Source organism: Exophiala aquamarina (assembly GCF_000709125.1).
Source record: "Exophiala aquamarina CBS 119918 chromosome Unknown aczIA-supercont1.4, whole genome shotgun sequence".
Taxonomy (NCBI): domain Eukaryota; kingdom Fungi; phylum Ascomycota; class Eurotiomycetes; order Chaetothyriales; family Herpotrichiellaceae; genus Exophiala; species Exophiala aquamarina.
Window position 1 is genome coordinate 3,344,211 of NW_013550584.1, and position 26,792 is coordinate 3,371,002.

At 49.8% G+C, this 26,792-nt stretch overlaps 7 protein-coding genes across 7 annotated transcripts; 4 read left to right on the forward strand and 3 right to left on the reverse strand.

Moving 5' to 3' along the window:
* Window positions 1-600: 600 nt before the first annotated feature.
* On the reverse strand, window positions 601-3,941 carry A1O9_06318 (replication factor C subunit 1; the record flags this gene model as incomplete). The annotated part of the gene is made up of 3 exons (XM_013405528.1): window positions 601-1,247; window positions 1,300-3,811; window positions 3,870-3,941. 3 exons carry the CDS (start codon window positions 3,939-3,941, stop codon window positions 601-603), a joined length of 3,231 nt encoding a protein of 1,076 aa, XP_013260982.1.
* A 776-nt stretch (window positions 3,942-4,717) lies between these two features.
* On the forward strand, window positions 4,718-5,904 carry A1O9_06319 (uncharacterized protein; the record flags this gene model as incomplete). The annotated part of the gene is made up of 2 exons (XM_013405529.1): window positions 4,718-4,769; window positions 4,841-5,904. The coding sequence occupies 2 exons, from the start codon at window positions 4,718-4,720 to the stop codon at window positions 5,902-5,904; spliced, it is 1,116 nt and encodes a 371-aa protein (XP_013260983.1).
* Window positions 5,905-6,477: 573 nt separating this feature from the next.
* Window positions 6,478-7,834, reverse strand: A1O9_06320 (uncharacterized protein; the record flags this gene model as incomplete). Its single annotated transcript, XM_013405530.1, has 2 exons — window positions 6,478-7,437; window positions 7,496-7,834. 2 exons carry the CDS (start codon window positions 7,832-7,834, stop codon window positions 6,478-6,480), a joined length of 1,299 nt encoding a protein of 432 aa, XP_013260984.1.
* Window positions 7,835-8,619: 785 nt separating this feature from the next.
* On the forward strand, window positions 8,620-10,992 carry A1O9_06321 (uncharacterized protein; the record flags this gene model as incomplete). The annotated part of the gene is made up of 3 exons (XM_013405531.1): window positions 8,620-9,081; window positions 9,246-10,859; window positions 10,909-10,992. The coding sequence occupies 3 exons, from the start codon at window positions 8,620-8,622 to the stop codon at window positions 10,990-10,992; spliced, it is 2,160 nt and encodes a 719-aa protein (XP_013260985.1).
* A 3,755-nt stretch (window positions 10,993-14,747) lies between these two features.
* A1O9_06322 (uncharacterized protein) lies at window positions 14,748-16,439 on the forward strand (the record flags this gene model as incomplete). Its single annotated transcript, XM_013405532.1, has 1 exon — window positions 14,748-16,439. One exon carries the CDS (start codon window positions 14,748-14,750, stop codon window positions 16,437-16,439), a length of 1,692 nt encoding a protein of 563 aa, XP_013260986.1.
* A 1,116-nt stretch (window positions 16,440-17,555) lies between these two features.
* Window positions 17,556-20,010, reverse strand: A1O9_06323 (murein transglycosylase; the record flags this gene model as incomplete). Its single annotated transcript, XM_013405533.1, has 4 exons — window positions 17,556-17,972; window positions 18,123-18,664; window positions 18,715-19,496; window positions 19,565-20,010. The coding sequence occupies 4 exons, from the start codon at window positions 20,008-20,010 to the stop codon at window positions 17,556-17,558; spliced, it is 2,187 nt and encodes a 728-aa protein (XP_013260987.1).
* A 4,190-nt stretch (window positions 20,011-24,200) lies between these two features.
* Window positions 24,201-26,541, forward strand: A1O9_06324 (uncharacterized protein; the record flags this gene model as incomplete). Its single annotated transcript, XM_013405534.1, has 7 exons — window positions 24,201-24,608; window positions 24,659-24,887; window positions 25,266-25,517; window positions 25,571-25,633; window positions 25,704-25,784; window positions 25,861-25,997; window positions 26,068-26,541. Coding segments are annotated over 7 exons (1,644 nt in total), but the record flags the coding sequence as incomplete, so codon positions are not given.
* Window positions 26,542-26,792: the final 251 nt, after the last annotated feature.

The window sequence follows — 26,792 nt, forward strand, 5'->3', positions numbered from 1 at the left end:
AATGGCCGAAACCTACCGAATGTATAACACCGGTAACCCCATCAAGCGCTCTCGCCAGGTCCTCTTGCACGGTCAAGTCTGGTATGACTACCGAACCGAACTTTCCAGTGCCGTCCTTCCTTTCGAAGAGAGTGTCTAGCCAGGGCTTTTCATTGCACACCCTCCCTCGCACGCGGTAACCTTCGTGAGCAGCGTGTCGATGATGTGGGAGGGCAAGAAGCTGCATAGATAGGCCGTTGTAGATTGGTTTCAGTTGATCTATCCGGGGGACGACGGGCTGCGGATTGAACTACGGAGGTTCGTAGGAGAACACGTGACTGACGACAGCAGAGCAACTACAAGACTTTTATTGCTTTTATCGTGTCGTGATCATATAGCAATGTACATGAGCGGACTAAACTGCTTTCTTGTAAATACTTGTTGCTTGCTGGTGCTGTTGTATGGATTGGGACATCTTCAGTCTCAGGTGTACATCACAATAAGCGGGGAATTTGTGCTAGTAGCTCGGTATAATGCAGCACGCGGATCACCCAGCAACTCCGATGGATGCTCGGCTGAGCAAGATAATTTGACATTCGTTGCATGAATGGTTGGCTTTTGCTAAACTCGCCCTTTACCTTTTCTTCCCCCTCGGTTTGCTCCACCCGCGGGCCTTTTCTTCTTTGGTTGATCATCACTCTCGTCTTCGTCGTCTTCACTATCGGCGTCTTTCTTCCGCTTATTCTTCGATACACCTTTGCCCCTCGCAGTTGCGGGTTTCTTCTTTGGGGCTTTGATATACTTGTCCTTCTTTAAATCAATCTCATCATCCTCATTGTCATCGGCATCATCGACGATTTCCTCGGCTTCGGATTCGTCTACAGCCTCCTCCAGATCAGGCTTGTCTCTCTTCGCTCCGCCCTTGGCCGTGCCCAGGACATGGCTCGCTTTGACAAAAGGCATGGGGTGGCTCTGTTGGTTGTACATTCTTGTGAAAGTTGCTTTCGTTGCAGTGTCGAGTTTTATCTTGGCTTGATCCATTGGACCAACTCCCAATTCCAGAACGGCTTCGTAATCCTCTTTGGTTAAATAGTAAGAGTCCATGAAGTCGATGACATCTTGAGTAGATTCTTTGCCTTCCTTGTTGAGCAGATTCACTGTTTTGTTCCAAATAGCTGGTAGGTACTGCTGACGAACTTCATGTCGGTCGGCGGAGGTTCGCAGACGCATGTGTCCCTGGATTTCCTTGACCATGCGGGAGAGTTTGCCTATGGCACCGGTTAGTAATTCTAGTGTCGCACCTGACAGAAGCGTGCTTACCTTGCTTGCTATTCTGTCCGAGCCAGCTGGCAAAGCCAACTTGGACATTGAAGTTGCCGTAAACATAACTAGCTGGACGAACGAAACTGAAAATTGCGTGGGTAGGCATCAAGCCCCATTGTTGTTGTGACCCATGGATCATTCTATCAACCAAATCACCGTCACTGATGCTGGAGGCGGCGTTATCGTACAATTCGAGAAGCTTCATGTTCCGCTCCCTTCCACTGTAGGAACTAGCTAGAGTTGGTTGCGTCTTGAGATAATTCTCCTGAAGCATAAGGTAACTGAATTCATGGTCATTGAAGTACAGTTCGGTTTTGTCATTCAATGTGGCGGTCGAGCTCGCTGAGAACATTTGTGGTCGGAGAATCTTGTTGACAATATCCCATGGCTTAAGAATGACGTGCTTTTCCCACGCCTTCGACATTGCTTTGGAGTCGTTGAAGTCGATGTCCTTCTTGTCAAGTTTGACGGTCGATATCATGTTGATGATCTGACGAATATCTCCATTGCATCCCTCGATGAGTGCATTCAAAACCTGACTTGGTAATTTTATACCTTCGCGGAAGCAGATTGTTGCAATGCGGCTACGGATCATGTCAGTGGTTGGTCTTCGGAATGCAAACTCGGCTGCATGGCCATCAAATGGTTTCATTTTAGGGAGTCGACGTTCGTTGCAGATCATGATAATCGGGATATTCGTCTTCTTTGCAACCGCGGCCATGGCACCAACACCACCTCGGTCGCCTGCAGACATACCATCGACCTCGTCCATGATCAAGAGAAGCTTTCTTTTCGAAGCATCAACCTTCTTGCCGTCTCCAGCAAAGTATCCCAGTAGCGAGGTGGTGTCCAGCACACCTTTCAGACCAGTCTCCAACAACTTCTTGTTTCGAGTTTCGCTGGCATTGCTTTCGACAATATCGTAGCCTTCAAGTTTCGCAACCAGGTGAGCAGCAGTTGTTTTACCTATACCAGGAGGTCCGTGTATCAACGCAGCACGGAATATACCCCTCCCACTCGCACCAGCTTTTTTGAAACCAGATTTCTGGTTGTTCGGCCAAGCTCGAAGCCAGGCTTGGAGGCCCTCGACTGTGCTCTTGTTGCCACAAACACTAGTCATCGAATCTGGTGCGTATTTATCAACCCACAATCGGTCGTCAACTTTGGGTTTTGGTTTTGCCAAAGCAGAGGCACCATTCGGTTGAGCCATTGCTGCCTTTTCTGCAACCTTTGCAGCTTCCTTCTGTTTCTTGCGTTCGCGGTCTTCCATCTCTTGTGCTTGTTGGCGAATTTTTGCCTCCTCTTTGGCTTGCTTTTCAGCATAAGCTTCACCAGCTTTGCCGTCACCACCATTCGCGGGAAGATGCTTAATCAATGCAAACAGTCCTTCTTCGTTGATGGTCGTAATACCAAGAGCTTTGATAGTCTCAAGCTTCTTCGGGCCGGCATCACTGCCGATGACCACGTAACTAGTTTTCTTGGAAGGTGCTCCTGTCACCTTGCCACCGTACTGCTTAACCAGGTTTTGGCCTTCTTCTCGACCGATGGACGTCAGGACGCCGGTGAAGACAAAAGTCAATCCAGCAAGACAATTCTCCTCACCAACAGGAATTTCCGCAGACCCCTGAGCAGGAGGCTGAGCATTCGCATTTCCTCCACCAAATTTGAACTTTCTGCTTTCATCATCCCTAGGCGGTGGAGTAGGTGCTCGAACGGTGGGTATATTATTGAGGATATCTTGGATCTCCTTGCTTTCCTCCTTTTCCTCTTTTTTGGCGGGTGCTCGAGGTTTGCGTGCTGCGGAAGTAGTCTTTTTGGTTTTCTTCTTCGGAGTATTATCATCGTCATCCAAGAAGTCAATCTCCTCATCCTCAAGGTCTTTGGACTTTCGCTTTCGAGTTGTGGTTGAAGCAGTTGCAGAACGCGGTCCCTTACGGTCACCTGGACCGTCATAGGAAGGTACTTGAGCTACGTCAAGATCAGATTCATCTTCGTGTTGTTGTCGTTTTCGAGAGTGGCCATTGACGGGTTTGGAAGACCAGGACGGTGGCGTTGCATCGGCATCATCAGTTCCCTCGTCATAATCGTCGTCCACCTTACGGCTTTTCATATCGTTGAAAATGTCGTCACGTCCTTCATCTTCGTCCTTTACTTTGCGAGGTTTATATTCAGAATGTTCTGTGTAATTTTTGACCGCAGTTCTTCTACCAGAGCGCCGACCGGTCGAAGGAGTCCCACCATTTGCCTGCTTCGGGGTCGTCTTTTCGACTTTATTTGGAGTCGTGGTAACCTTGGATCGGATTGGAGTGGATCTGGAAGGTTTTGCGTTCGAGGAAGCGAAATACGCCGAGCTTGTTGTCTCTTCTTCTACCAATTCCTTCGCTGCTTTCTTTGTGTTAGGAGTTGATGGGATGTTGGCCCTGGTATGGGCAATGTCCTCGTCTTCATCGGAGGAGGAAACGACCTTTCGGGGGCGACCACGCTGTGACTTAGCCTTTGCGGGCGCAGGCTTCTTCCTCGTTAGTACTGTCCAGCTTGGGAAGTATCCTGAGAGAATATATACATACAATGTCTTTCTTTGAAGGAGCAGCCTTCGCCCCTCCTCCGCCACCGAAAAAGCTCCTAATATCAGACGGCATGATTGGGGTAATTCAAACGTGTCGGCCGAGCAAGAAGATAAATTCACGGTGATCGAGAGAAAAAGGTCGACATTCTAGGAACGGAAGGTTCGTTCGTATGTGTTGCCAAATGGCGGACAGAGGATGGCGTATTGGATTTCTCAGACAAATGCAAGTGAATGAACGAATGACGCGCCTTTCCGTTACACGACGCGACGTGACGGGAATCAAAGTCACGTGATTTTAAGTGCCAAGGCTTTGGTGAATCCAGGGGCATTCTCGCATCTCAACGCGTTGATGCACCTTTCGAAAATAAAGACCAACTTCAACATCCTAGTTCTTTACAATTGCCGGCTCGAACGACTCAAATTTTGATGGGCATCAGTGATGATTCGACCCTACTGACCGTGGTCTGGCCCAATTCTTCGACAACACTAAACAGAACTTACATTTCTCTACTACTCACTCTCGATCTCTGCCAACGCTTAGATAAGGGACGACAATGGTAGTTAGGAATGAGCTGTTTTCTGGAGCGGGGGAGCTCCCCGGAGCTGGGTGCGTTACCCTATCAATGTAGGGACTTGGACGGAGCCTTGCGTGGAGTGTCTTTGCTTCCGCCAATTAAACAATACGTGCGGGACTCCAGGCATGCGTTGGGATATCCTGATTGTGCCCCTCAACTGGTATTAATTTGTTAAAGATGATCTCTTCATCCGATGCGTTGAGAATACCCTCGCTTCTAAGCTTATCGCCTGTCCTGCGCCATTATCTCAAACCGACTTGCTCATGAATACACCATGGGACCAACAGACCAACCTCAACTCCCCACCCTACGCTGGGGCATCATCAGTAAGTCTCCATAAAACCTCCTCTTCTCCTTTCACGTGACCTCTCTCTCAACATCTAACCACCCCTACCAGGCGCTGGCCTGATCTCCTCTTGGTTCGTAGAGGACCTCCTCATTGAGCGTCCAGGCGCGCAGGCAGAACACATAGTGCAAGCTATAGGCTGCTCCTCAGCGACCAAAGGTGCAGAATTCGTTTCCAAATACATTCCCTCGTCGGCACACCAACCCAGCGTCGGCACCTACGAGGACGTCTATAGCAACCCGAACGTAGATGTAGTCTACATAGGGACTCCACACGCATTCCACAAGAAAAATTGCCTCGATGCCATCGCCGCAGGCAAACACGTGCTGTGCGAGAAGGCGTTCACGATCACTGCCAAGGAGTCGAGGGAAGTGTGCGCCGCCGCAAAGCAAAAGGGCGTGTTCGTGATGGAGGCGATGTGGTTGCGCTTCATCCCCCTCGTGGTGGCGCTGGGCAAGAAACTGCACGAGGAGCGTGTGATCGGGGACGTGAGAAGGATGTTCTGCGACTTTGGTTTGAATATGAACCTCGCGGCACTAGGTCCGGAGTCCAGGCTCAAGAATCCGTCACTCGGCGCGGGGAGTCTGTTGGATATTGGCGTCTACTCCCTGACGTGGGGACTGTTAGGGTTGGACAGCGAGATTGGTGAGCGGGCGCAGAAGCCGAAGGTCTTGGCTGTGCAGAGTCTCTCAGACACAATTGATGTCGCGAGCACTTTTATCCTGCAGTATTCGAATGGCGCGCAGGGCGTTTTGACGTCGACAACCGAGTGTAAATCCGGCCGCGACTTTTGCCGCATCGAGGGCACAGACGGATATATAACTGTCGAGGGAGGCGCAGCATCGGTTCCAGACGCGTTCACCGTTCACAAGGAGATTCCTGGCCCGAAAAAGAGTGATGCGTCAGGTAAAGTGACTCAGTTATCGAAAGAAGTGTTCAAATTCGAGAAGCCGGGAAGGGGTTTCTACTACGAAGCTGATGCGGTTGCACTAGACATTGCATCTAAGAGGTTAGAGAATGCTGTCATGCCTCATGCAGAAACTGTGCGGGTGATGCAAATCATGGATGAGATCAGGAAGCAGGGTGGTACGAAGTTTCCACAGGATGATGAATAGTTGCGTTAGTTTATGTGATGAACGACGATTACTGTCGCCCATCGCCTTAGCAGTATCCAGCACTCCGATACGTTGATGGTGATGGAATCGCGGTCGCATCATGGAGCAGGATATGCACGCCGAGCTCCTCACGCTACAGGGGAGGTACTACTCGTATTCGAAGCTGCAGATGGTCGAATATTCAGGAAATGATACGGGAGAATCGCCGTGTGTGATTGCTGTGTACGATGCTTATCTATACTACCTGCGTTGCATCTATCCACCCCGGTGTACCCACACAGGACGAAGTCGCAACCGAGTAAAGTCCAGTTGAGCACCACAACTACGTACTTAAAATCTCACTCACATCTCCTTATTATGTTGAGAGATCTATCGGAGATCACCATTGAGACAGACCCTGAAATCAATTGGGGTAATCTTTAATATCTCTGTGTACTTCGAGTATAAGAATGGTAACACAAAATTAGTGATATGAATGCAACAGTTAAGAAGCCGATCATTAACTCTATCAAGTGAGACAGAGTAACTCTCCAAGACCACGAGACAACCATATCACCTGTTAGATCTCCATCCTCACACATTCCCGAAAACACCCTGGGGAGTCGCAAACTTGCTTGCCAGGGCGGTGAAGCCGCCTGCGATGCACGTAACGCCGCTGAAGATAGACACTTGAAGAAATCCTCCGTACCTCTCGACGAGTGCGCCATTGATAGGAGGCCCAATCAAGATAGCGATTGCTCCCACTCCGAGTCCCATGCCCATGTACGTACCGAGGTCTCTAGTATCCTCCACACACACGCTGAAAGCTGCAGCGGCTCCAGAGATGATTGTGCCGCTCCAAAACCCGAAGAAAACGGCATAAACCACCAATCCTGCAGTACTTTCCGCTGTAGTCCAGCATAAGATGATGATCCCGGTTATGACTCCTCCCAGTCCAAAGATATTTAGCCGCCCAAACTTGTCAGCCAGGATCCCTGGGATAATGCGACCAAATGTAGAGGCGCCATTCAGAATGGCGAGCAAATATGAAGCAAGGGTTGCATCCATGCCTTTTTGGACTGCGTACACTGCAAGGTAGAAAATCGGGGTGAACATCCCCAAGAAAACGAAGAAACACGAAAGGACTAAAAGAAGGTAGGTCGCTTTCTTGAAGGCTTCTCCGATAAAAAACTTTGTCTTCCTCGGTGGCCGGCGGGCCTGGACTGTAAGACAAGAGAACGCCAGGCAGGGCACCATAAGAAAGCCAGCAATGCGCACAGACCATCCAAAGCCCAAGGTAGACCCGTTTAGCATTTTCGACAGGGCAATAGGGAACACAACGCCGCCCACGGATGAGCCAGACACTGTCAGGCCCAAGGCTGCCGCTCTTCTCTTGTCGAAGTATTGGGACACTGCTGCCATCGCTGGGATGAGAAGCAGCCCTATTACTAGCCCATTTAGCACACCTTGGGCGAGCATGAACTGCCAATAGTTTTCGCAAAGACTTGTCATCATAACGGAGAAGATAAGGAGGACTGCAGCTGGTCGGATGATCTGCTCTTTGAATTAGCCAGGCTTTCTCATAGCAAATGCATGGACTATGACTATATACCCAGGCACCGTAACGGTCGAACATTGGCCCTGCAACAGCACCGACTGTGAACTGGAGAAATGCCGCAACAGATCCGATCCATGCGACATCATCTGGCGATTGACCCTTGAGCTGATGGCTCAGGTAATACTCCTGAAACACGCCCACCGAATTAGAGTATCCAAGGGAGGCAAAGGTGATGAAGGCAGCGCCGGCAGCAACAAGCCATGCTCGACGGCCACCATCCGGTGCATCTTCAGAAACGTGCAACGGTTTGTCTTCAATGTTGTCGAAAGGATGAGTGGCGATTGGGTTGTCCCCATCATGGAGAGTTCCCGATCGTGTCTCGATAGATGCCATGGGGCTATGAAGTAAGGGATGAAGTCTGGAGTATCGTAAAAGAACAGAGGAGAATTCGAGTACTGTGCCTGGTGCATCAGAAACTACAAGAGACGGATGGTCCAAGTATTTAATACCCTTGACACATGAAGATAGTGTCTTGGATTGCATTCTCGGAGATACCAACGAGGCGGGAACTGCAGTCATCCATGATACTCATCTCCGAGTTGTCTGTGAAAAATGCCGAGGCCGGTGCAATGCTGTCACAGTGGTCGGAGATAGAATTGACCAGAGCTCGCCTGGGATTAAAAATGACATCCTAGCCATACCGCGACTCATAGGAGGCATTGCGGACTAGGTCAGCCTATTCGCTTTAATTTGAAATCAAAAGTGGTAGGCAAGTCCGTCGGGCCTCGGGATATTGCGGATCGTATAGATGATAGCGCACTATTATCTCCGACGTCATCCCAGCTTTCTTTTGTGCATCACGACCGGACTCCGTACAAAGCCAGAAAGCATCAAAGAAAACTTGTCTAGACGGAGAGACGAGTTTCTCAGACCGTAAATTAAAGCCAATCTTGTCAAGGTTAGTTGCTAGTCAAAATGGCAGATTCCGAACGTCGCCGTCGAAGGCCTGCTGTGTAAGTACTAAGTACCATGCAGCCGCTTGAATTTGAATGCTAATAGAGAGAAGGTCTTGTACACTTTGCAGAAAACGCAAGATCCGGTGCAATAGAGAAATTCCCTGCAACAACTGCGTCCGGACGAAAAGGGAGATCTGTACCTATGACAGCCAGCCTCAGCAAATGCCACTGCGCAAACTTGGTGAACCGAGACCGGCATCTGGTTATGGCTCTAGCGGTGATCAGCGAGCATGCCCAGATAGTCTCAGCCAGAATCTTGACACTTCTAGCCCGTTGTCAGCATCAAGTTATATCAGGGATCCATCTGCCGCAAGTTCGACATTGGCCAGTTCTACCGATGACTCTTTACCAGCACGCTACGTGGCCAGCATGGATGTAGGGGCTCTGCAAAAAAGAATTAAAGAACTTGAAGAACAATTGTCAAAAGCAGTTGCAATTACCAGGTCTTCTGATTCAGCCTCAGGCCAGAGTACTGCAACTGCAGTAAATGAAACATATCTGGCCCATATTCATTCTAAACATGAAAGCCGCTTATTTGGATCAAGTCACATCATAAACCGTGGAGTAATGCACAAGAACAGATTGTATGGCCAGAGTCATTGGGGTAGTGGCATTGCACATGTGGTGAGTGCATATTTCATGGCTTCATTTGCACACGTTCGACATCGTCCGAATTCAAGTGGAGAGATCAGATCAGATTCCAGAAGAAACCACGGAGCTAGACTCACTAGCGAAGACTAGTCGATCAAGGAACTCATGAAGTTTTCTAGGGGCTGACAATATCATAGGCAATTGATATCCTGGAGTTGATCGAACCACATGTTCGAATCGAGTCTTCTAAGATTTTCACTGGAATGGAAAGGTGTAAGGCTTTCGGAAGGATAATAAAATGGCAGCGCGCGCCTCCGTGGCCTACACCACCAACAACTGATCTTCCTTCAAGAGATGTTGCCGATAAGCTCATAGACGGTTACTTGCGAACAATTGAGACAGTCCATCGAATACTCCACGTGCCGACCTTCAGGAAGGATTATGAAGCAATTTGGGCGGCTGATAGCACACCAGATACAGGGTTTCTGATTCAGGTGAAACTGGTGCTCGCCATAGGGAGTACTGTGTACGACGAGCAATTCTCCTTTCGACCATCAGCGTTAAAGTGGGTATATCAAGCTCAAACCTGGATTTCAGAACCTGAGTTCAAGGCCCAGCTTAGTCTCCAATATCTGCAAACCTGTATTTTGCTCATACTCGCACGAGAGTCGACTAGCATTGGCGAAGACTTTACTTGGATCACTACGGGTGCACTGATCAGAGCAGCAGTGTATATGGGTCTGCACAGAGATCCTGTACACCTACCCAAACGAACTCCCTTTGGTGCCGAAATGCGTCGCAGATTATGGAACACAATCCTGGAGATAAGCTTGCACTCAAGCATGCTCTCCGGAGGTCCTCCACTTATGTCTCTCACCAGTTTTGACACTGACCCCCCTGGAAACTTCGACGATGAACAACTAATGACCGAGAACCCCGTCCCGAAGCCAGGACATGAATTCTCTCACACAACTATTGCAAGAGCACTTCGCAGGACATGGGAAATCCGACTCGCCATCGCCAAATTTCTGAACGATTTAACATCCACTGGCACATATGACGAAGCCCTTCGTCTTGACCGCGAATTCCGAGCTTTCTACAAGGAACTCTCTCGCACGCTTCACACGACCAATTTGAAAAGCGACTGCTCGCGCTCTCAGTTTACGATGAACTACCTGGATTTTATCATGCAGCGTTACCTTATGTCAATCCACATACCATTCCTAGGCCCGGACTTCCATACTACGACATATGCATTCTCCCGCAGAGTGGTAATTGATACCTCACTCAGGCTTTGGACGGCAATCTATCCAATTTCAACTTTGCAGACTGCACAATCTGACAGCAACCGTATTCCAAAAGCTCAAAGCGACCTAGCACGCCTGACAATGTGTGGCAATGGTTTTCTTCGAACAACCGCTTTTCAGGCAAGCCTCTTGCTTGCTGGGGAGCTTCTGATGCAATTGAAAGAGGACGAAGGGCTTGGCCCGGCAACATTAAGACCCGATCTCCTAGCTGTGTTGAAAGAATCAAAAGACTGGTCTTTTGAATGCATCCAGGCGGGTGAGACTAACATAAAGGGATACCTCCTCAGTTGCTTGCTAGCTGCATATCTTGATGGGCTCATGCGCGGCCTGAGAAAGGATGAGCTCCCTGGGCTGTTGATCAAGGCCGCTGAAGATGCTGAAATTAGGTGCTCTGCCATTCTCGAGCAAATGGCGGCTCACAGCCAAAGCGGATCAAACCTAAATGCTCCACTACCGCTCTCTCCAGATTCGTTGGTAGACCCGATGAGTGAATGGGATTATATGGTGAGTTCTATTGTAGATTGTCTCCACATTTGCTAATCACAGCTTTCAGATATCTGATGACCAGTTCAACTTTGGCAGCATGGATCCCATGAACTGGTTATTGGATGATGAGCAATTGCGCCGCATGTTCTGAGGGTTTGAGCCCTTGGCTTTTACCAAAATCCTGCCCTGTTTTCGGTGGCACGAGCTGAAGGTGGACCAAAGATCCTCGGTACGAAGTCATCTTTGCACAAAAGGCACTCGTAGTGACTGATATAACTGGCTGTATCATATTGCCAGTATTGACAAGGATCGATCAAGCAGGGACCCTACAGGTGACTGACGTGATATGAACAAGAGGATGGATTTCTTAAGTCTCCTGGCCGCAGGATTCACATCATTCCGCGCTGATGATTCTGGGGAAAGCTCCGACTGACAACGGACGTGAAGGCTTGCGGTCGGGAATCTCTCTAACCCCGAGCTTCCCAATGGGGCGGCAGAAATGATTTGGCGTAGGCGGATGACTTCCCCTTTACGCCTGGAGGAATTCAAATCCTCTAACTTCTTCTCAACATCGGGTCAACATCGGATCGTTGGCTCTGAGCAGTTCACTTCCCAAGAGCAGCCGTTCATACCTTCTTTGCCGGTCAAACACCACATCCCAGCTGAGATCGACCAAGCTGATCTCAGTTGTATGCGTCCCTGCACTATAGCTCTTTAGGTGGGTTATGTTCACATTCTCTGTATGACCAACTCGGAACTCAGTGTCCATAGCGGAGTTGAGAGGCAACATCGCACTGCCACCACGGAAGTCTCAAAAACGGCGGATTTCGCTGAAGGCCTACATGGAAACGCAAAGCATCTGTGGAGAACAAGAATCAGAGCTTCCCCGATCATGACCAATGTAACGGCGAGCAAGCCCAACGGGCAAGGATCATTCAAAGGTGTAAATCATCTCAAGCTCGCCGCCAACAACATCCTGAAAACGCAAGCATTCTACACGGAGATTCTCTGCCTCACGCCAATGCCGCAGTACCACCACTACACGCCTGAGCACAAGTTCTTCGATGTCATGTTCGAGCACTCACCAACGAAGCTGATCGTCGAAGCACACTATGATCCCTACCAAGCTAGGTACAGCGAGTATGGGACCCAGTCACCTGGGGTGTTGGCACGCGAAAGGACCTGGAAAGACGGGGCCGCTGATTCGATGCGAACGGCTTCGAGAGGAGCGAGATCGTCATGGGCATCAAAGCCTAGGTCATGGCCTGCGAGGATCCGGACAGAAGGCGTGTGCGACTCTCCGTCGAGGATGAAAAGCACGAGTGGAGCGACTGCCCAAGCAAGGACGAACACTGGCTGGGACACGCTCCTGCCGATTCTAATGTGAGTGAAGAGGCTGTTGCTTGACCCATGCAATTTGCAGTTTTCAAGCAACTTCGGGAGACCTAGTCGTGCTTAGTCTAGATTTTTCGATGCAGTGGCAGTATCGAGGGAAGTAAAGTGGACACTAGAGACAACAAGCTGCCCTTCCTGATGAGAGAAATAGGGGTGACTAAAATGAAAATGAGCTTTTCGGTTTGTCAGGCCAGATCTTCAAAGCCGTTTTCTTGAAAATGTAAAATCGCTACAGTATTGCATGGGCTCGGCTCACACAATTTTTTCATAGACATCCTCCTACCTCGCTTCCATACAACCAGGAAGAAAAGTGCTGGATAGCGGAATCAAAGTGGTCTTTTTGACAAGTTCAGACTGCAACCCAGGATAGCTGGAACGTTGAGTAGCTGGGTGGTAGTCCTACTAGAGCCGAATATTAAGACGGCGCCGAAGGTGTGAAATAAGCTCACGCCTTAGGCAACACCCACGCAGAAAGAGATAACAGCGATGTTGGGGAAATGAGGCTCCTTTAGATAGGCAATTGTGTTGTATAGCGTGACTCTACTACTTTCCGTGATTTGCACATCTACGGCCATCTTCTTAACATAGTATTCCTTTTGTGCGGCCGCGAACGTAATAACATCTCAAGGAGAGTTCGGCATAATCTAGAGAGTAAACGCCCCAAAGGCGATCGTGGATAATCCTTCGAGTAGAAAAATCTATCGCCAGACTTCTAAGCCATGCTGTTTTGGTCTGCAGCTGGAACAGATGAATTGTGGCTGTTAGCGGTGAGCATGGGATTTAGGGCGGAGCGCAATGGCCACGATCCGATGAAGAGGTCGCACAGAGCCTAGCTTTGTAAGTAATTATGATGCTTCTGGTGATTTCGAGTCCTCCACAAGGTCAACATGTTGTGATCGACAAGTCTAGAAGAGTCGAAGTTACTGAATCGGGGGATGTTCCCTCGCTATTTCAATATCTCAACTTTAAACCTCAAGTGGTAGGACTCAGATGCTTGAAAGGCCCGGCTAGGAATAGAGCTTATTCAAGTCAAGTCCAGTCAAGCTTTTTGATTCAACACATGTCGTCTCACTCAGCAATGTGGATATCTGTTAGATATGTTCGGAATGCTGGGATGAAGGGATAGGCGAGGGTAACGGTGAGACTAGTTAGATATTGATCTGGGGTCCATTCGTTCGCACCGGGCGCTGGTATTCCGACATGATGTCGGCATGGGCTGTAGCGGAAGCTAGGCGTCCTTAAGCCAGATGGGCTTATCAGATGGGCTGTAATCAGCCAAGGACGGTGCGGATCGTGTGCGCGCAAGCAGCAGGTTAGGGACTTGGAAATCTTGAATAGCCCTTGAGCACTTGTTATCCCAATGACTGATCTACGCTTGAAAAAATGAGTCTCTTGGTGGTGGTAGGCATGACTGATACTGGACTCCAGACTTACGATCTCTGAAAGGTTTTACTACACAGCTGGTAGGCTCGAGCCCAGGGTGCAGTAGCTGTATAGAGATATAAGTCGAGGGATCAGAAGTTGAAGCTTAAGCGCCGCCCCCGCATCATTCTGGTGCTGAGTAGCTCCTCAGGCATTTAGAACTTCCGGGCTCATACAATGGAGTCCATCTTCTCTGCTTTCACTCGCGAGGACGAGAGAAGGATAGGTGAGTTCAGATTCAGATCCGAATGTGCTCAACCTGCACTGGGTTTGATAGGAGGAACCCTGCCTGTAGAGCATCTCTTTGAGTTTCGCTCGGGTGTATGACGGGCCTTGAACGTGGGGAGACATGAGGAGTGTTACCATCAGAGAGAATTACTTGTCAAGATACTGGATACCAAGAGCGAAGACGATTGCCCGTGCCGGAAAGTAAGCCGAGAGCTCTTCGCCGCCCGGGAAGGTGCCACGTTGCCGCCCCCAACCCAAACGGCAGCTACGTTCAAGACAATTTGGTGGCAGACCCGCGCCCCCGAGACAAACACGTGACACACGTCGTTTTGATGCCAGGCACCACTGAAAGTAATGATCCTGCGCCTTGCAAGATTCGCATCACCCTGGGAATCTCAGGCACCAGTGTTTTCTTCGAGTGTTCTCTGCGTTTACTGTATCCAAGCTGAAGTTCCAATTATAGCAAAGCCGGGCTCTAATCATGGTCGACGAAGGCACTAACCAACCGAAGTGCAAGAAATGCACGTGCCTCGTTTGTGTGAGTCTCTCCACCCCTGTTGATCGACGTGTTCTCAGACGATAACTGGGTCACTTCCCAAGCCAAAATCCGCCTTGTGGCTTTGAGCCCAGATTGCGCCAATTATTCACCTTCGCTCGGTCCCAAGGCTAACTAATAATTAGCCTGCCTCGCACCCCAATCGAGATGTGACGTATTCGGTGTCGCGGCTTTGGGAAGAAGTTTGCGATCCTCATCATCCAAGAATTTTTATATATGCGACAGGGGCTTGTCTCAATGAACATTTCTTGAGAGCAAGACAACTCGTCCACACTTGTCAGCAAGTATCAAGCTCTTTCAGATAAATGGGCCTTACAAAGACCGAGAACGCGCCGGGGCTGTCGTTCGAGCTAGATCATCCCCGGTCTCATTACTCGCCAGGAGACATTATCAGTGGCCGTGTAATCCTTCACACCGCTGAAGACAGTGCAATTGGTAGAATAATCGTCAACTTCTGGGGACGCACCAAATCAAGAATCATTCAACAGCATGGACAAGCTGTCACTTATCATCGTGGGCGGACGCAGCTCTTCAACCAGGAGAAAATCCTCTATGAGGGTCAATATACTCACAAGCCAGGCTCATTTACCTTCCCATTCGAATTCAATGTGCCAGATCGCGCAGATCCTCTGAAAATCCTGGCCTGTGAGAAATGGAAGCCGAAGGAGCATTTCCCTGGAACAACTGACGAAAACAACCTTGACTTGACGCTCCCTGCTTCTAATCATCATACGAGGATCATGTTTGGTCGCCAAGCGGAATGTTTTGTTGAATACGTTCTTTCTGCAACAGTCACTGAGCCAGACGGCCTTCACCACATCCGCAAAGCACAGTCTAAAACATCCACTGTGCCCATCACATTTCATCCTCTTTCAACCCCAGAACCAATTAATGACTGGCATCATATCACAGATAGCCGCAACCTCACTATATCAACCCTCAAACTTTTACCAGAACACGCCGGTACATCTCTGGGTATTCGCGATCGTGCACGTTCGATTTTTCAGCGTGACTCGATTCCTAGATTCTCGTTCAATGTTCAGGTTCAAGCACCATCAGTCATCCAACTTTTGCATCCAACTCCCATCCCATTTCTAATCACCATACGGCCCGACCTCTCTCCCAAAAGCACAACCATCGACGCCTCACATGGGCTTCCCCTGGTGGTCCTCCGTAGTGCAACCATTGAGCTTAAGACTTATGTGCGTTGCCGTGCTGCGGGTACTTTCTCAGACAGCAAGACATACGGGATCCCTATTCTTGCGAACAAACCAATCAACCAACGGCTATCATTTTCTGACAAGCCAAGCGACATGTCCCTCTCTGCAGAGGAAGGAACACTAGATCTTGGAAAACTATGCGACCTGAGACTGGGAAACGCAAACTTGGGCTCGAAGCTAGAAGCGCCGCTCTGCCCCAGCTTCAACACTTTCAACGTGGCCCGAGAATACCACCTCATCTGGGAATTGGAACTGGAATGTGCCGAGAAAATCGAAAAGTTTAGTTCCCAGAAAAACGGTCCTGCCTGCCAAGTTATTATGCCAGCAGCGACCTCTCAAGCCACGTTCCCTGCCATCGGTGACACGGAAATGCTTGGAGCAGAACTGATCCAGGCGCAGTCATCAGGTTCAAGTGGCTTTTGGTCTCGTCGGCGCACGTCAGGTGAATCAGGCGGAACTAGAACTCCAGTGAGAGGCGAAAAAGAGAAAGCAGGTTTCACTCCGGCAAGCAGAGCTCTAGTGTCGAACGAGAAGCGCACTCTACAGGCCAAGACCAAAGCACAGGAAGCTGCGGAAGACCGAGCACAAAGTCAAGCAGAGGACCGCGAATTCCACAATCCATACGAGAACTCCTATGCCGGCGAAGTCGGTGACGACACCGCCATGGACAGTGACGCCCCGCGAGTACATCATACCAATGCGACAGCACCCAGGGTTTCGGTCACGGATGCTGGCGGTTTGGATGACGGTAACCAGCTGCCCAAGTATGTCCCATGAGCATCCAGGGCCATGTCCATGCTTTTTTGACTTTGCCTTTCTGCCTCCCGTTGGACTTAGCAGTGTCGCGTTTCTGGTTTCCCACTACGGCATTCACACCACTTCTATAGCATGGAAACTAACCTACCTGTATTACCAATGTCGAGACGATTGTGGGTTTATTTGCCAAGCACGGTGTCCAGGTCGGGTCCGGTATTCCGGTTAACCCATTAAGAAGAGGTCAGGCCAAAGGGGCTTCTGTGGTTTACGGGCTGACGAAGATACCATGGATGAGCCCGGAGTGCGGCGGGCAAGGCTTTCCGCTGGCAGAAGCTGATAGTGTACTGTATGTATGAGGTTACCGCGAGTACATTGCTCCTTGTCTCGACCAGTATATGCTTAACGTGTGAAGGAGAAATAGGACTCTGATTCGAATTTACACCTAATACGACTCAGGAGTTCCACTAACCTAGGCGCCTAACTGGGTAGTCAGTACAGCTACAGTACTCTGTACCTGTAGTAACCAGCATTCCCGCCCCCTCGGCCCCTCCCCTTCCCCTTGTCCCCCACAATAGGTGGACTCCTGGAAGATTCCAATTTCTCTCGAGACAGTCTTGTTCTTGGCCACAACGCCCCTCAGAAGAGCAATACTACTAGGTTCCAGGTAGTAGTCCTCTGGTACCATTTTCCTTTTTTGGAGCTCTCAATACTCCGTAATTAGTAGTATCCTCGTAGGTACTGATTAAGGGTCACGTGTTTTCTTTGCCTATGCCTCTCCTTGGACATTACAGTAGCAGTAGCAGTAGCAGTAGCAGTACTCGAACAAAGGGAATTTTGGACTAGCAATACAATTATATTGCCTACATATGCTAAATTTTGATTGTCCGTGCATCAATCCTTGAAGAAGAAAAAACCTTGGTAGATAAAACAAAAATCCTGGGAATCGAAGATGTGATTGATGATGGGGAGGTGATCGGTAATGCAAGCGTTCAAAAATGATGAAGACGAAGAAGGCAAACAGCCGCACAAAGAAGCGTAGGTCCCGACCAATCGTTATCCTGGACAAAAGCCGGCCCACACAACTTCAATGCACACAGGCGCCGGATCTGGGTTGGAGGAAGACGGAAAGCATCTTTCTCACAACACACGGGCAGCAGACCTTCTTCCATGTTTAGCGAGATGGCCTAGGTGCCTGGTGATGAAGCTGGTGGATCTCTTGGTCGGGCTGCTGGCTTTGTACACGCTCAAGGCGCCAGGGCCGCCGCATTTCTCGCTGCTGTTCCCTGTGCAGGCCATGTTGCACTTGGAGTCGTCCAGTTGCTGGGTCGTAAGCTCGTTGCCGCAGAAGCACTGGCCGGCGTACTCGGTCCCTGCAATGGAGAAGCCGCGCCCGGCACAGAAGGTGATGCAGGCTTCATTCGAGACGTTGGGGCCGTTGAAATTGCTCCAATTGGGGAGAGAGCGAGGATTGACGGTGTCGACGAAGCAGCCGGCGTAAGTGAAGCCCGAGGTGGATGATGGTGCTGCGGAGGACGGCTTGCTGGAAGTCGGTTCCTAGAGTAAAAAGTGGAATATTAGTTTTCATGGGTCATAGAATGTGTGAATTTGGAGAGGCCTGGGTCGTCAGTGCTTTGATGAACGGAATGAATGGGTTTGGGGTACTGAGAGATATGGCTATTTGCTTGGGAAAGGTGGGCGTGGCACGGAAGTGTAGTGCACGTAGCGTTTGAAGGCTGTGCTGGGCGACGTAACATCTGGTTCACCCAATGAACTTGCATCGGATGGAGTAGAATCTGTCGTAGCTGGGGCATCTGAGCCCTCCAACGAACTTGCGTCGGAAGAACCAGAGTCGTCTGCAGGGGCTGTGGACTCGGAAGGTTCTGAATCAGATGAACATGTGGTAGTTACCAATGTAGATGTAGTGGCCACCACGGTTGTATCCTGAGGTACAGCAGTGGTAGTTGGCACGACTACTTCAGTAGGAGGCTTTGTGTTGCTGGGTGCCAGCGTAGTCGATGACTGAGCAGGCGCTGAAGCAGAAGGCTGAGACGGCGCTGCAGAGGTCGAGGGCTTCGTAGGAGGAGCTGCACCGCCGCCAACATTGGTGCATTCACCAGTGCATTTGGAGTAGAGGGATAGGGCACCTCCTGCGCCACAAAATTGATCACTGTTGCCAGCACATGGCATGATACAGTTACCAGCGATTCCAGAAATTGGCTTGGCTCCATCAGGTAGCGAGTTCCCGCCTGTCGAGAGGTTAGGATCGAGCTGCTTGCCATTGAGGAGTTACACTTACAATAGCATTCTCGGCCGTACTCAGTGCCAGCGATGGAGAATCCCTTGCTTTCACAGAATGCAACACAGTTCTCGTTGGTCATCTTGTCGTTAGACTGACTAGCGCCTGTCAAGGCTCGGTTGTAGTAGTTGTCCGTACCACATCCCATGTAGCCCCATCCTTTCGAAGTAAGATCGACGTAGTCTTTCTTGCCTGAGTAAGAGATCTCGGTGGGAGCACCGCAGGTTGGTGGTTGTGGCTCAGCTTGGGGACCGGGTTGGACCGGGTTACAACCTGGAAGGGCTGGGAGGATGCCACTGACAAGTTCATCGACACCCGAAGGGATTCTGCAGCCCTCAGCTTGCTTGTCTGGAATGAGATCGAAGACGGGACAATCTTCAACCCTGCCACTGTCGTTTGTGCATTGATCGATGGCATCTTGAAGGTGATCTGGATCCCATCCCATCAGGAAATCTCCGTGCCCCCCATAACCAGTTGGATCACCTTGCGACCAAACGAATGGTTGGCTATCGCCGTACCACTTGTCGGCGAATTTACCAGTATCCCAGATGATCTCGAAGAAAATTGAGATAAGGTGGACAGGGAAATCAGGTGGGCAAGCACCGGAGTTGTAAGAATTTGCAGGATATGACATGTGCGATGTATGGTCTTTCGAGTCGAGGTCTTTTCCGTTCCAGCAGGATGGGAAGAAAACTTGAGCACGAAGACCATTGGGGCAGTTGTAGTTTGGGAAGTTTTGCGTTTCTTTCTTCGCAGGGCCATTGTAATCGAGGCAAGCATAACTTCACACTCGTCAGCAATCCATCATGGCATCCAGTTCAGCTATAATTCAACGCGCACAGAAACTTACCTTATGGCTTGAGATTTAAAATCGTCTCCACCACTTCGTTTGAATGGATTACCAGCAACCATACGGAAACCAGCAGGAGGGCTCACGATCTTTTCACCCTTTCCTGATCTCTGGAGATAGTAGACCGTTGCTCCTCCAATCTGTTCGACACTCTCGAACGTTCCATCCTGATGTCTGTAGAACAGAGTGGGAGTCCAGTAGTTGCTGTTGTCACCGATCACAGTGCACGATGAACAAGTGGACTTTTGAGTATCGTTATAGTCCATGGTAAAATCAAATCCATTGCCCCCCATGATTGTGTGCAAATGGTTTGAAACTTGGCCTGGCTGAACAATTGGATCAGCTCGTTCCACAACAATGGGTGATTTGCATGGAAGTCGCCAGAATGCCGCCGCTGGGGAGGCGGCGAGCGCGGCCACGAGGCCAGCAGCCAGAAGCACAGACATTTCGATGTGCTGTTATCGTGTGGTAAAATGACTCGAGTCAAAAAGTGGACGGCTGGAGTTGCTGGGAACGATGAACAGGATCTATAAAAGAATGGCTTGACAAAGGATTGGATGTGCGATTCAACCGCACTGGAAATAAAGAACGAACGGCGAGGGTCCCCAGACTCTCGAGCCAATGAATAGCGAACGTGGTGTTGAAGCAAAACAAAGAGCGACAGGAAATACTCAAACATAGAGAGTAAACTGGTGATGTACCTGGTATCTCTTAAGTATAAATGACTTTCGATGTCTGCGCATCATGTTGCGCCATCCAGGACCCTGTCAGGGATAGATTACATGTGTATACCAAGCTTACACCCCTGGTGAACGGCCCAGGCCATTACTGCATGCGTAGAATTGGCTCCTTAGGTGGCATGGCTGTTCCACCCTGATGTTGACCGACAGAGGGGAGAAGAAAGTCATCCTTGAGCCTGCATCTCCACAAATGGACGAGAATAGACGTAGAGAAGGAACGTGGATGGTACTTTGAGTACCTGAGCAAATCCGAACCTCTAGGCCCTAGCGAGAGTGTCGATTGACATGATTGATTCAATCTAGATCAAGGTTAGTCGGCAAGTAGCGAAAGTATAAGGGATCGAGAAGAACAACGGCTCTCGGGCTAGCATCATCAATTGCGGGCCAATACTCTCATAGCTAGTTTCAGGACGGAAGTTAGGGATCGAGATGGGCGGGAGATGGGCCGAGGAGTTTCATAATCAAAGCCACAAGCAACTCGGGAGACACAATCGCAATCACACTCTGACAGCCCGCCACTCTGAAGTAGCTGCCTGTTGTGTACTCCGTACGGAATGCGTCCATGCTTGACATGTTAGTAAGTTGGAATAATGCCTTCTTGACCGTGATAAGTACAACAGATAGAGCAAACCTGTGGGCGAGTCCCAGCGACTGAGGCACGGCAACCCCTTGCCTGACACTGCAGGAAAACATGTCTTCCTGGCAGACGCGGAATGTCGGTCGAGTGCAAAGCAAAGTAACCGGTTCTAGGAAAAGGTCTCTCGGGGCCCAGCGGCATCCAAGCGCGTGTACGAGTAAAGAATCACACGGCAAGCCTTGGCTCATTTGGCGGGCGTACCCAGTCCTCCGTAGATCACAGCCCTTGATAGGGGTACGGAGTATGTAAACAACCCGACCTCCGAAGTCATGTTCATCACTCTCCGCGGATTGCGTACGGAGGACGACAGTGAACTCTTGTTAGTGCCCATCTGTCGTTCGATTCCATCCCTGCCGACTTGCGTCTTTCAAATCTAAGCCAAGGTCTGCGACATAAATATCCTAGCGGAGCTTTGGCAAGCCTAGAAAACAGCCATGCTGACACGCGTCTTCGAACCACTTGGCGATGCATCTTCGATGTCACGAGCCGCCGACATGACCAGCTTGTAAGTTCTCTCCAGTAAGCTTCTCCCGACGCGCAAAGTTGTTGCGGAATCGAATCCATTCCATGACCTTGCCTTCAAGCAAAGGGAACACTGCTGTTGACTTTGGACTGACCCGACAAGCAACATGGCAGTTAAAGATTGCGAATGCAGGTTGCCTTCCGTGACGAGTTAATTGTACAGGTATTTGTCTTTCTGGCCACCCATCACTGGCTCTCGGGGAGAGCTTCTGCTCCTTGTTGTGAGCCGTAGCATGTTCTTCGAGCCAACTTCGGTTTGTCTCGGATTGCTATGCGTTTGCCTCTCTAGTTCGTGATCAGGTTTGTCATACTCCTCCTTTCCCGTACTAGTGCCATCAATGCCGGATGAACTGCTGACGATGACGGGGCTGGACAATCAGGCCCGGCCCTACACTTGTGGGTGAGTGTACTGCTTGCGTTGGACATGATTTCTTCACTCACTGATGTGGATTGAACAAGCAATGCTTCAGCCATTGCAGAAATACATCGGCTGAACCCAACGAGGGTACATCAACAACAAATGAAACACCATTGATAAATAATCAAGCCTCGCAAGTCGCAAGTCGCAAGTCGCAAGTCGCAAGTCGCAAGTCCGGCTGTAAGTTATTCCTCGTCTGCTCCTTGCGAGAGTCCTTGGCAGGTCAGGGACAATTGCAACGGCCGCTTTACTATCATCCCCATCACCAACCGTGCATTTAGTCTTGTGTTTTCGCTTCCATTAAAAGCCTTCACAGTGCATATGGGGGTGTCTAAGCTAAGTGGGAAAGCTACCTAGGTACAGATGTTTGTTAATGTAGAAGACTAATCCTCCCAGGGAGGACCAAACCAATCCACGATATTTCACGAGGCTGTCGTCGATGGAAGGAACAAAGCAGCGGACATTACCGTATCCCTGACCGCGAATATCATTGACGTAGCCCATGGAAAAGTGTCAAGCGCCGCTGAAGCCACCACTGGTCGAAGAACACCCATCAAGATGTTCTACAAAACCCCTTCCACACAGCCGTGCATAGTTCTTCGGAGCCGAAATCCCTCTGTCCGAAGCGAGCGATGTTCGTTCCGGGGAGAATACCAAGACGCTGAGGCCTCATCGCAGCAATTTTCAAGACTCCTACTGGTGAATTAGATGCCTATGAGTTAGGTGTGCGCAGAGACTAAGGAAAAGGCCGTGCTGATGGCGTTAGACAAGTTCTAAACAGTGCTGCATACAGCTAGAAGACAATGTTACGTTCATTATTGGAGGCAGAGCAAGTGTACAGATGTTGTCTCGCTACGACGTCTACGACTATCGAATGTTCGCAGCAGACGTTAAACTTTTTCGAATCCTGAACCGGTACCCCCCTTCGGAGGCGAACAATCTGATAGGACAAGTTCTGTTTGAACCGTCAGTCTCAAGACCTCACTTACCATATGGCCGGAGCGTTTCAAGAATGGTGAGAAACTATGCTGGAAGTTGATGTTGGAGGAAGTGACTTAACTCCTTTTGGATATGGCGCTCCGCGATCAAATGAAATCTCTGTCTTCTTCAACTCTATGGACTCTGTTCTAGTTTACATAGATATTTCCTAGGCACTTGATCTCCAGGAGCCCCTTTTCCATGATTTCAAAGCATTCCAAATGCTGATATAGTGGCGGTTTCTTAGTTCAAGATAGGAGGTATTGTAGTCCGTGTAGTTTAGTACCCATATTTACTAGTTCGGTCACGTGTTACTAGCGCTAGTATGCGCTAGTTGAATCTTAGCGCCAACAGTTGAAGTCTCGGCCTTGTTTTCTACAGCCATATGCAGGCAGATCATCGACGGAATTCGTCGTGGTAGAGATGTTAATAGATCTGAGCGAAGCCCTATTACTAGTTGGGCCAACTTCTTGTGGGACAACGTGTTACAACTTACAGCATGAGGGCCGTGTCTACACCTGGCTCTCTCCGGACGATGCCTACGAGTAAACTCTGAGGATGCCTCCCACTGGATAAATTGTCGACGTTAAGGAGGCGAGAAAGTTACTAACCGCTTTGAGCTTAGAATCAATAATCAATAATCAATGACTAATATCAATATTTCAACCAAACAGCCAGACCTCCCAATTGGCCGCGCACATCTTTTCGGTCCGCCTGCAGGAGGATACATCTTACCCTAGAGGAATTTACGAGTATCACGTATGATCTTCATGCTAACTCAATTACCATAACTATTGTGATGATGGTAGGTCCGAGAGTCCGTGGGAGCAAGAAAAGGTGCAGGACCATTGCCTGCTTTCCGAAGCTTCGCACCTCGATCTTTTGGTGGGCATGCAGCGCGAATGCTGTCCGATCACCAGCTGTTCACCCAAGTTCATCTGTACGGCCAGCAGTGGTGTCAGCCCTTGGCAGCGGGTTTCAAGATGTTTGCTTCTGTCCGAAAACCCAGCAACTCGACGTGGCGAAAATCGAGCAATATCTCCTTCTACCGACTTGCTCATGGGATTGCTATTCAGAAGGTAATAGATAACATTGTCGTTGTGAACACGATCCCAAATCACCACATCTGGATGGCTATGAAGATAAGAACCCTTTCTGGTTGGAGACTGGGTAGGGCGAATACTGCAGGTATTTGCTGGCATTCCATTCTCTCCCTTTTCATGTCTGTGCGCATCACAACGCGAGAGAAGAAAGACCGAATGATGTCCTCGCAGATGCCGTTGATACACCCTAAAGGTCTCTATCAAGGTATGTTTTGGTCTGTATTCTATTCCTGGGAAGATGTTGTCCTTGTGTTGCTTCGTTGGGTTACTTGCATTTTCATTTCCGGTCACATATGCGTATGTCGACTTTGGGACCGAAACCATCATCATTTCTTCTTATTTCCACCCTACGCCGATACCGCATCAACTTCCAACCGACCTGCGTCAAGAATTACACCCATCTATGATAACGGCCGTGTCGCCTGCAGTCACAATTGCTGCCAATGGAACGCGAGAGATGCTCTACAGCCTCCACTATCATGATTTATTCAAGAGAACGAGGCAGGGCAGAGGTATCTTCAAACGAGGGGTCTTTGCCAACGATCCACCTATCTCAACATGTAAGCCCTGTGGCGGAAGTGGAAGTGGCGACGGGGCATCAAGTCCTTCAACAACCACATCCTCCTGCGTAACGAAGACGTATCTTGTGGGTTACTCAAGTCGTCTGCAACCTCCAAATATTGATTGTAACTGCAGGGCGTCTTCCAATATCCCGATCCGGCAGACCCAACGAGCTACTGTTATGACTCAAACTATTCAGGTGTTTTCAAACCCAGCTCAACCATTACTGGTCTACCCTGCTGCTTTACTTTCCCGGAATCCTGCTTAAGAAATGCAACATCGACGACCTCCTCCTCCTTTACTTTCAGCAGCGGTGTGTTCAGACCAACAAGTTCGAGCACATTTTCATCGGGCAGTAGCTCACGTTCAAGTACATCTGCAACACCATCATCAAGCTCCAGCTTGAGCACTCCCACAAATACCAGGCGCAGCTCGACTTCCTTATCTGCATCGGGTTCGAGTAGTACCAGCACCAGGACTTCTGGATCTGCAAGCACTTCCTCTCATTCTGCAATTCAGTCACCGGTCCTTCCTAGTGCAAGTACGAGTTCCAGCTCAACAATCACCACTGTGACTGTGATCAGCGGAACAACAATTATAGTGACCACTTCCTCGGGAACGTCGAGACTGACCACCACAGCTGCCATCACAGCTTCCACATCCGAGTCAAGCGAACAGTATGGATCATCATCACCATCGTCATTTTCGGCTGAGAGATCCTCTACTTCAAGCCTCAGTACAGCTACTACTGCTGTGATAACCACGCAAACGACTAGCTACTCCATCGTCGTTATATCAAGCACCACAATAACCATCACACCCACGATCTGGAGCGACGAATTTTCGACAACTCGCGGAACCACAACTGCACAGTCAACAATCACCGTAATCACTGCTACACCTAGCACGATCAGCACCTCCGCCTCTTTCCCAGTCACCGTTGCACCAAATACAATCATAGGCTGCGGGACTGCATCTGGAAGAGGGCACGTCAGTAAGTTGGTCGACTGAGCTTGCTTGATTGCTAGACTAACTGAAATTTTCTAGATGGATCTGGCACCGTGTATTTTGGCTCATACTCATCTGTAGTCTCCTCTGGAACTGCTAGTGGTAAGCTACACGATGGGAAACAACCGCGCCTAAACACAACCATGCATACTGACCCACTCTCCCATTCCAGGCGCTGCTATCAAAGTAGTTGGCTGCGGTACACTGATCGCTACGACCGGAGGCTTCAACGGCACTGCTACAATCATTGGATGTAAGCATCGTGTCCAGTTGTATCCTTTCACTTTTTTGTCGTACGATATCAATCTCAGCCGCTGACCTGATCAAAGGCGGATATGGCTCTGGCACCGGCGATATCACAGGCACAGGAACGGTCTGGCCAGCTCAGTTTGGAGGATCAGTGTCATTTGTGACATCCGGCACGGTGCATAATGTCACAGGAGCATTCTCAGGCTGTGGCACCGTGGTAAGTATATTCCACTTCACCAGGGTCTGGGCAACCGGTACAGCTACCAGAACTAATGGTCGGTATGCAGACTGGAACCGGCGGCTTCGAAGCCACGGAAGGACCAACGATCACACTGACAAGCACCACATCTCGACGCGCCGTTTCCGCCACGACCATCGAAGTTTACGTCTCCTACTGCCCAGATCCAGCCCCGGCGGGCGGAATCATGCGTCTCGGCCAGAACTTCTCGTTATCAGGCACGGGCTCCTACCCCGGCGCAAACAGGCATTCTTTCAACATCAACGACTCAGATTCAACATCCTCGACTACGAACAGTACATCTTCCTCCGACGATGGCAACGCGATCTGCACCACGTGCCCCAACAGCGTGGGCATCTGCTGTCCCCCGAACGTGCCGTGCAACGAAGACGATGGAAAATGCCCTCAGTTTGCTATCGAGTTGAGCTCTCAAACAATCAACGGCTACCTTATCGCGCAGCTCATGAATAGCACTGCGCCCGTCGCTGGCAGGAAGAAGGTGAGGGCTTTGCCGAGGAAGAAACTTAGTGAAATCTCCGAAAGGAAAAACGCTGCTGTTGACGGTGGAGGGGGAGGGGCTAAGGGTAAGAGTAGGAGGAGGCTGGAGAGGAGGGAGTTCTGAGTGTGCTGGCTGTTTTGTTCTTTCCATTGGATCGATGAGCTGGCTGAGCGTACCGCCTTACCTGAGAGCCTTCCGTTCTGAGAGAGGCGGGAGGGAGCTTTCCTTATTGTGGAGTATGGTGCGGTGCTTCAGATTCAATGGTATCTTGTTTC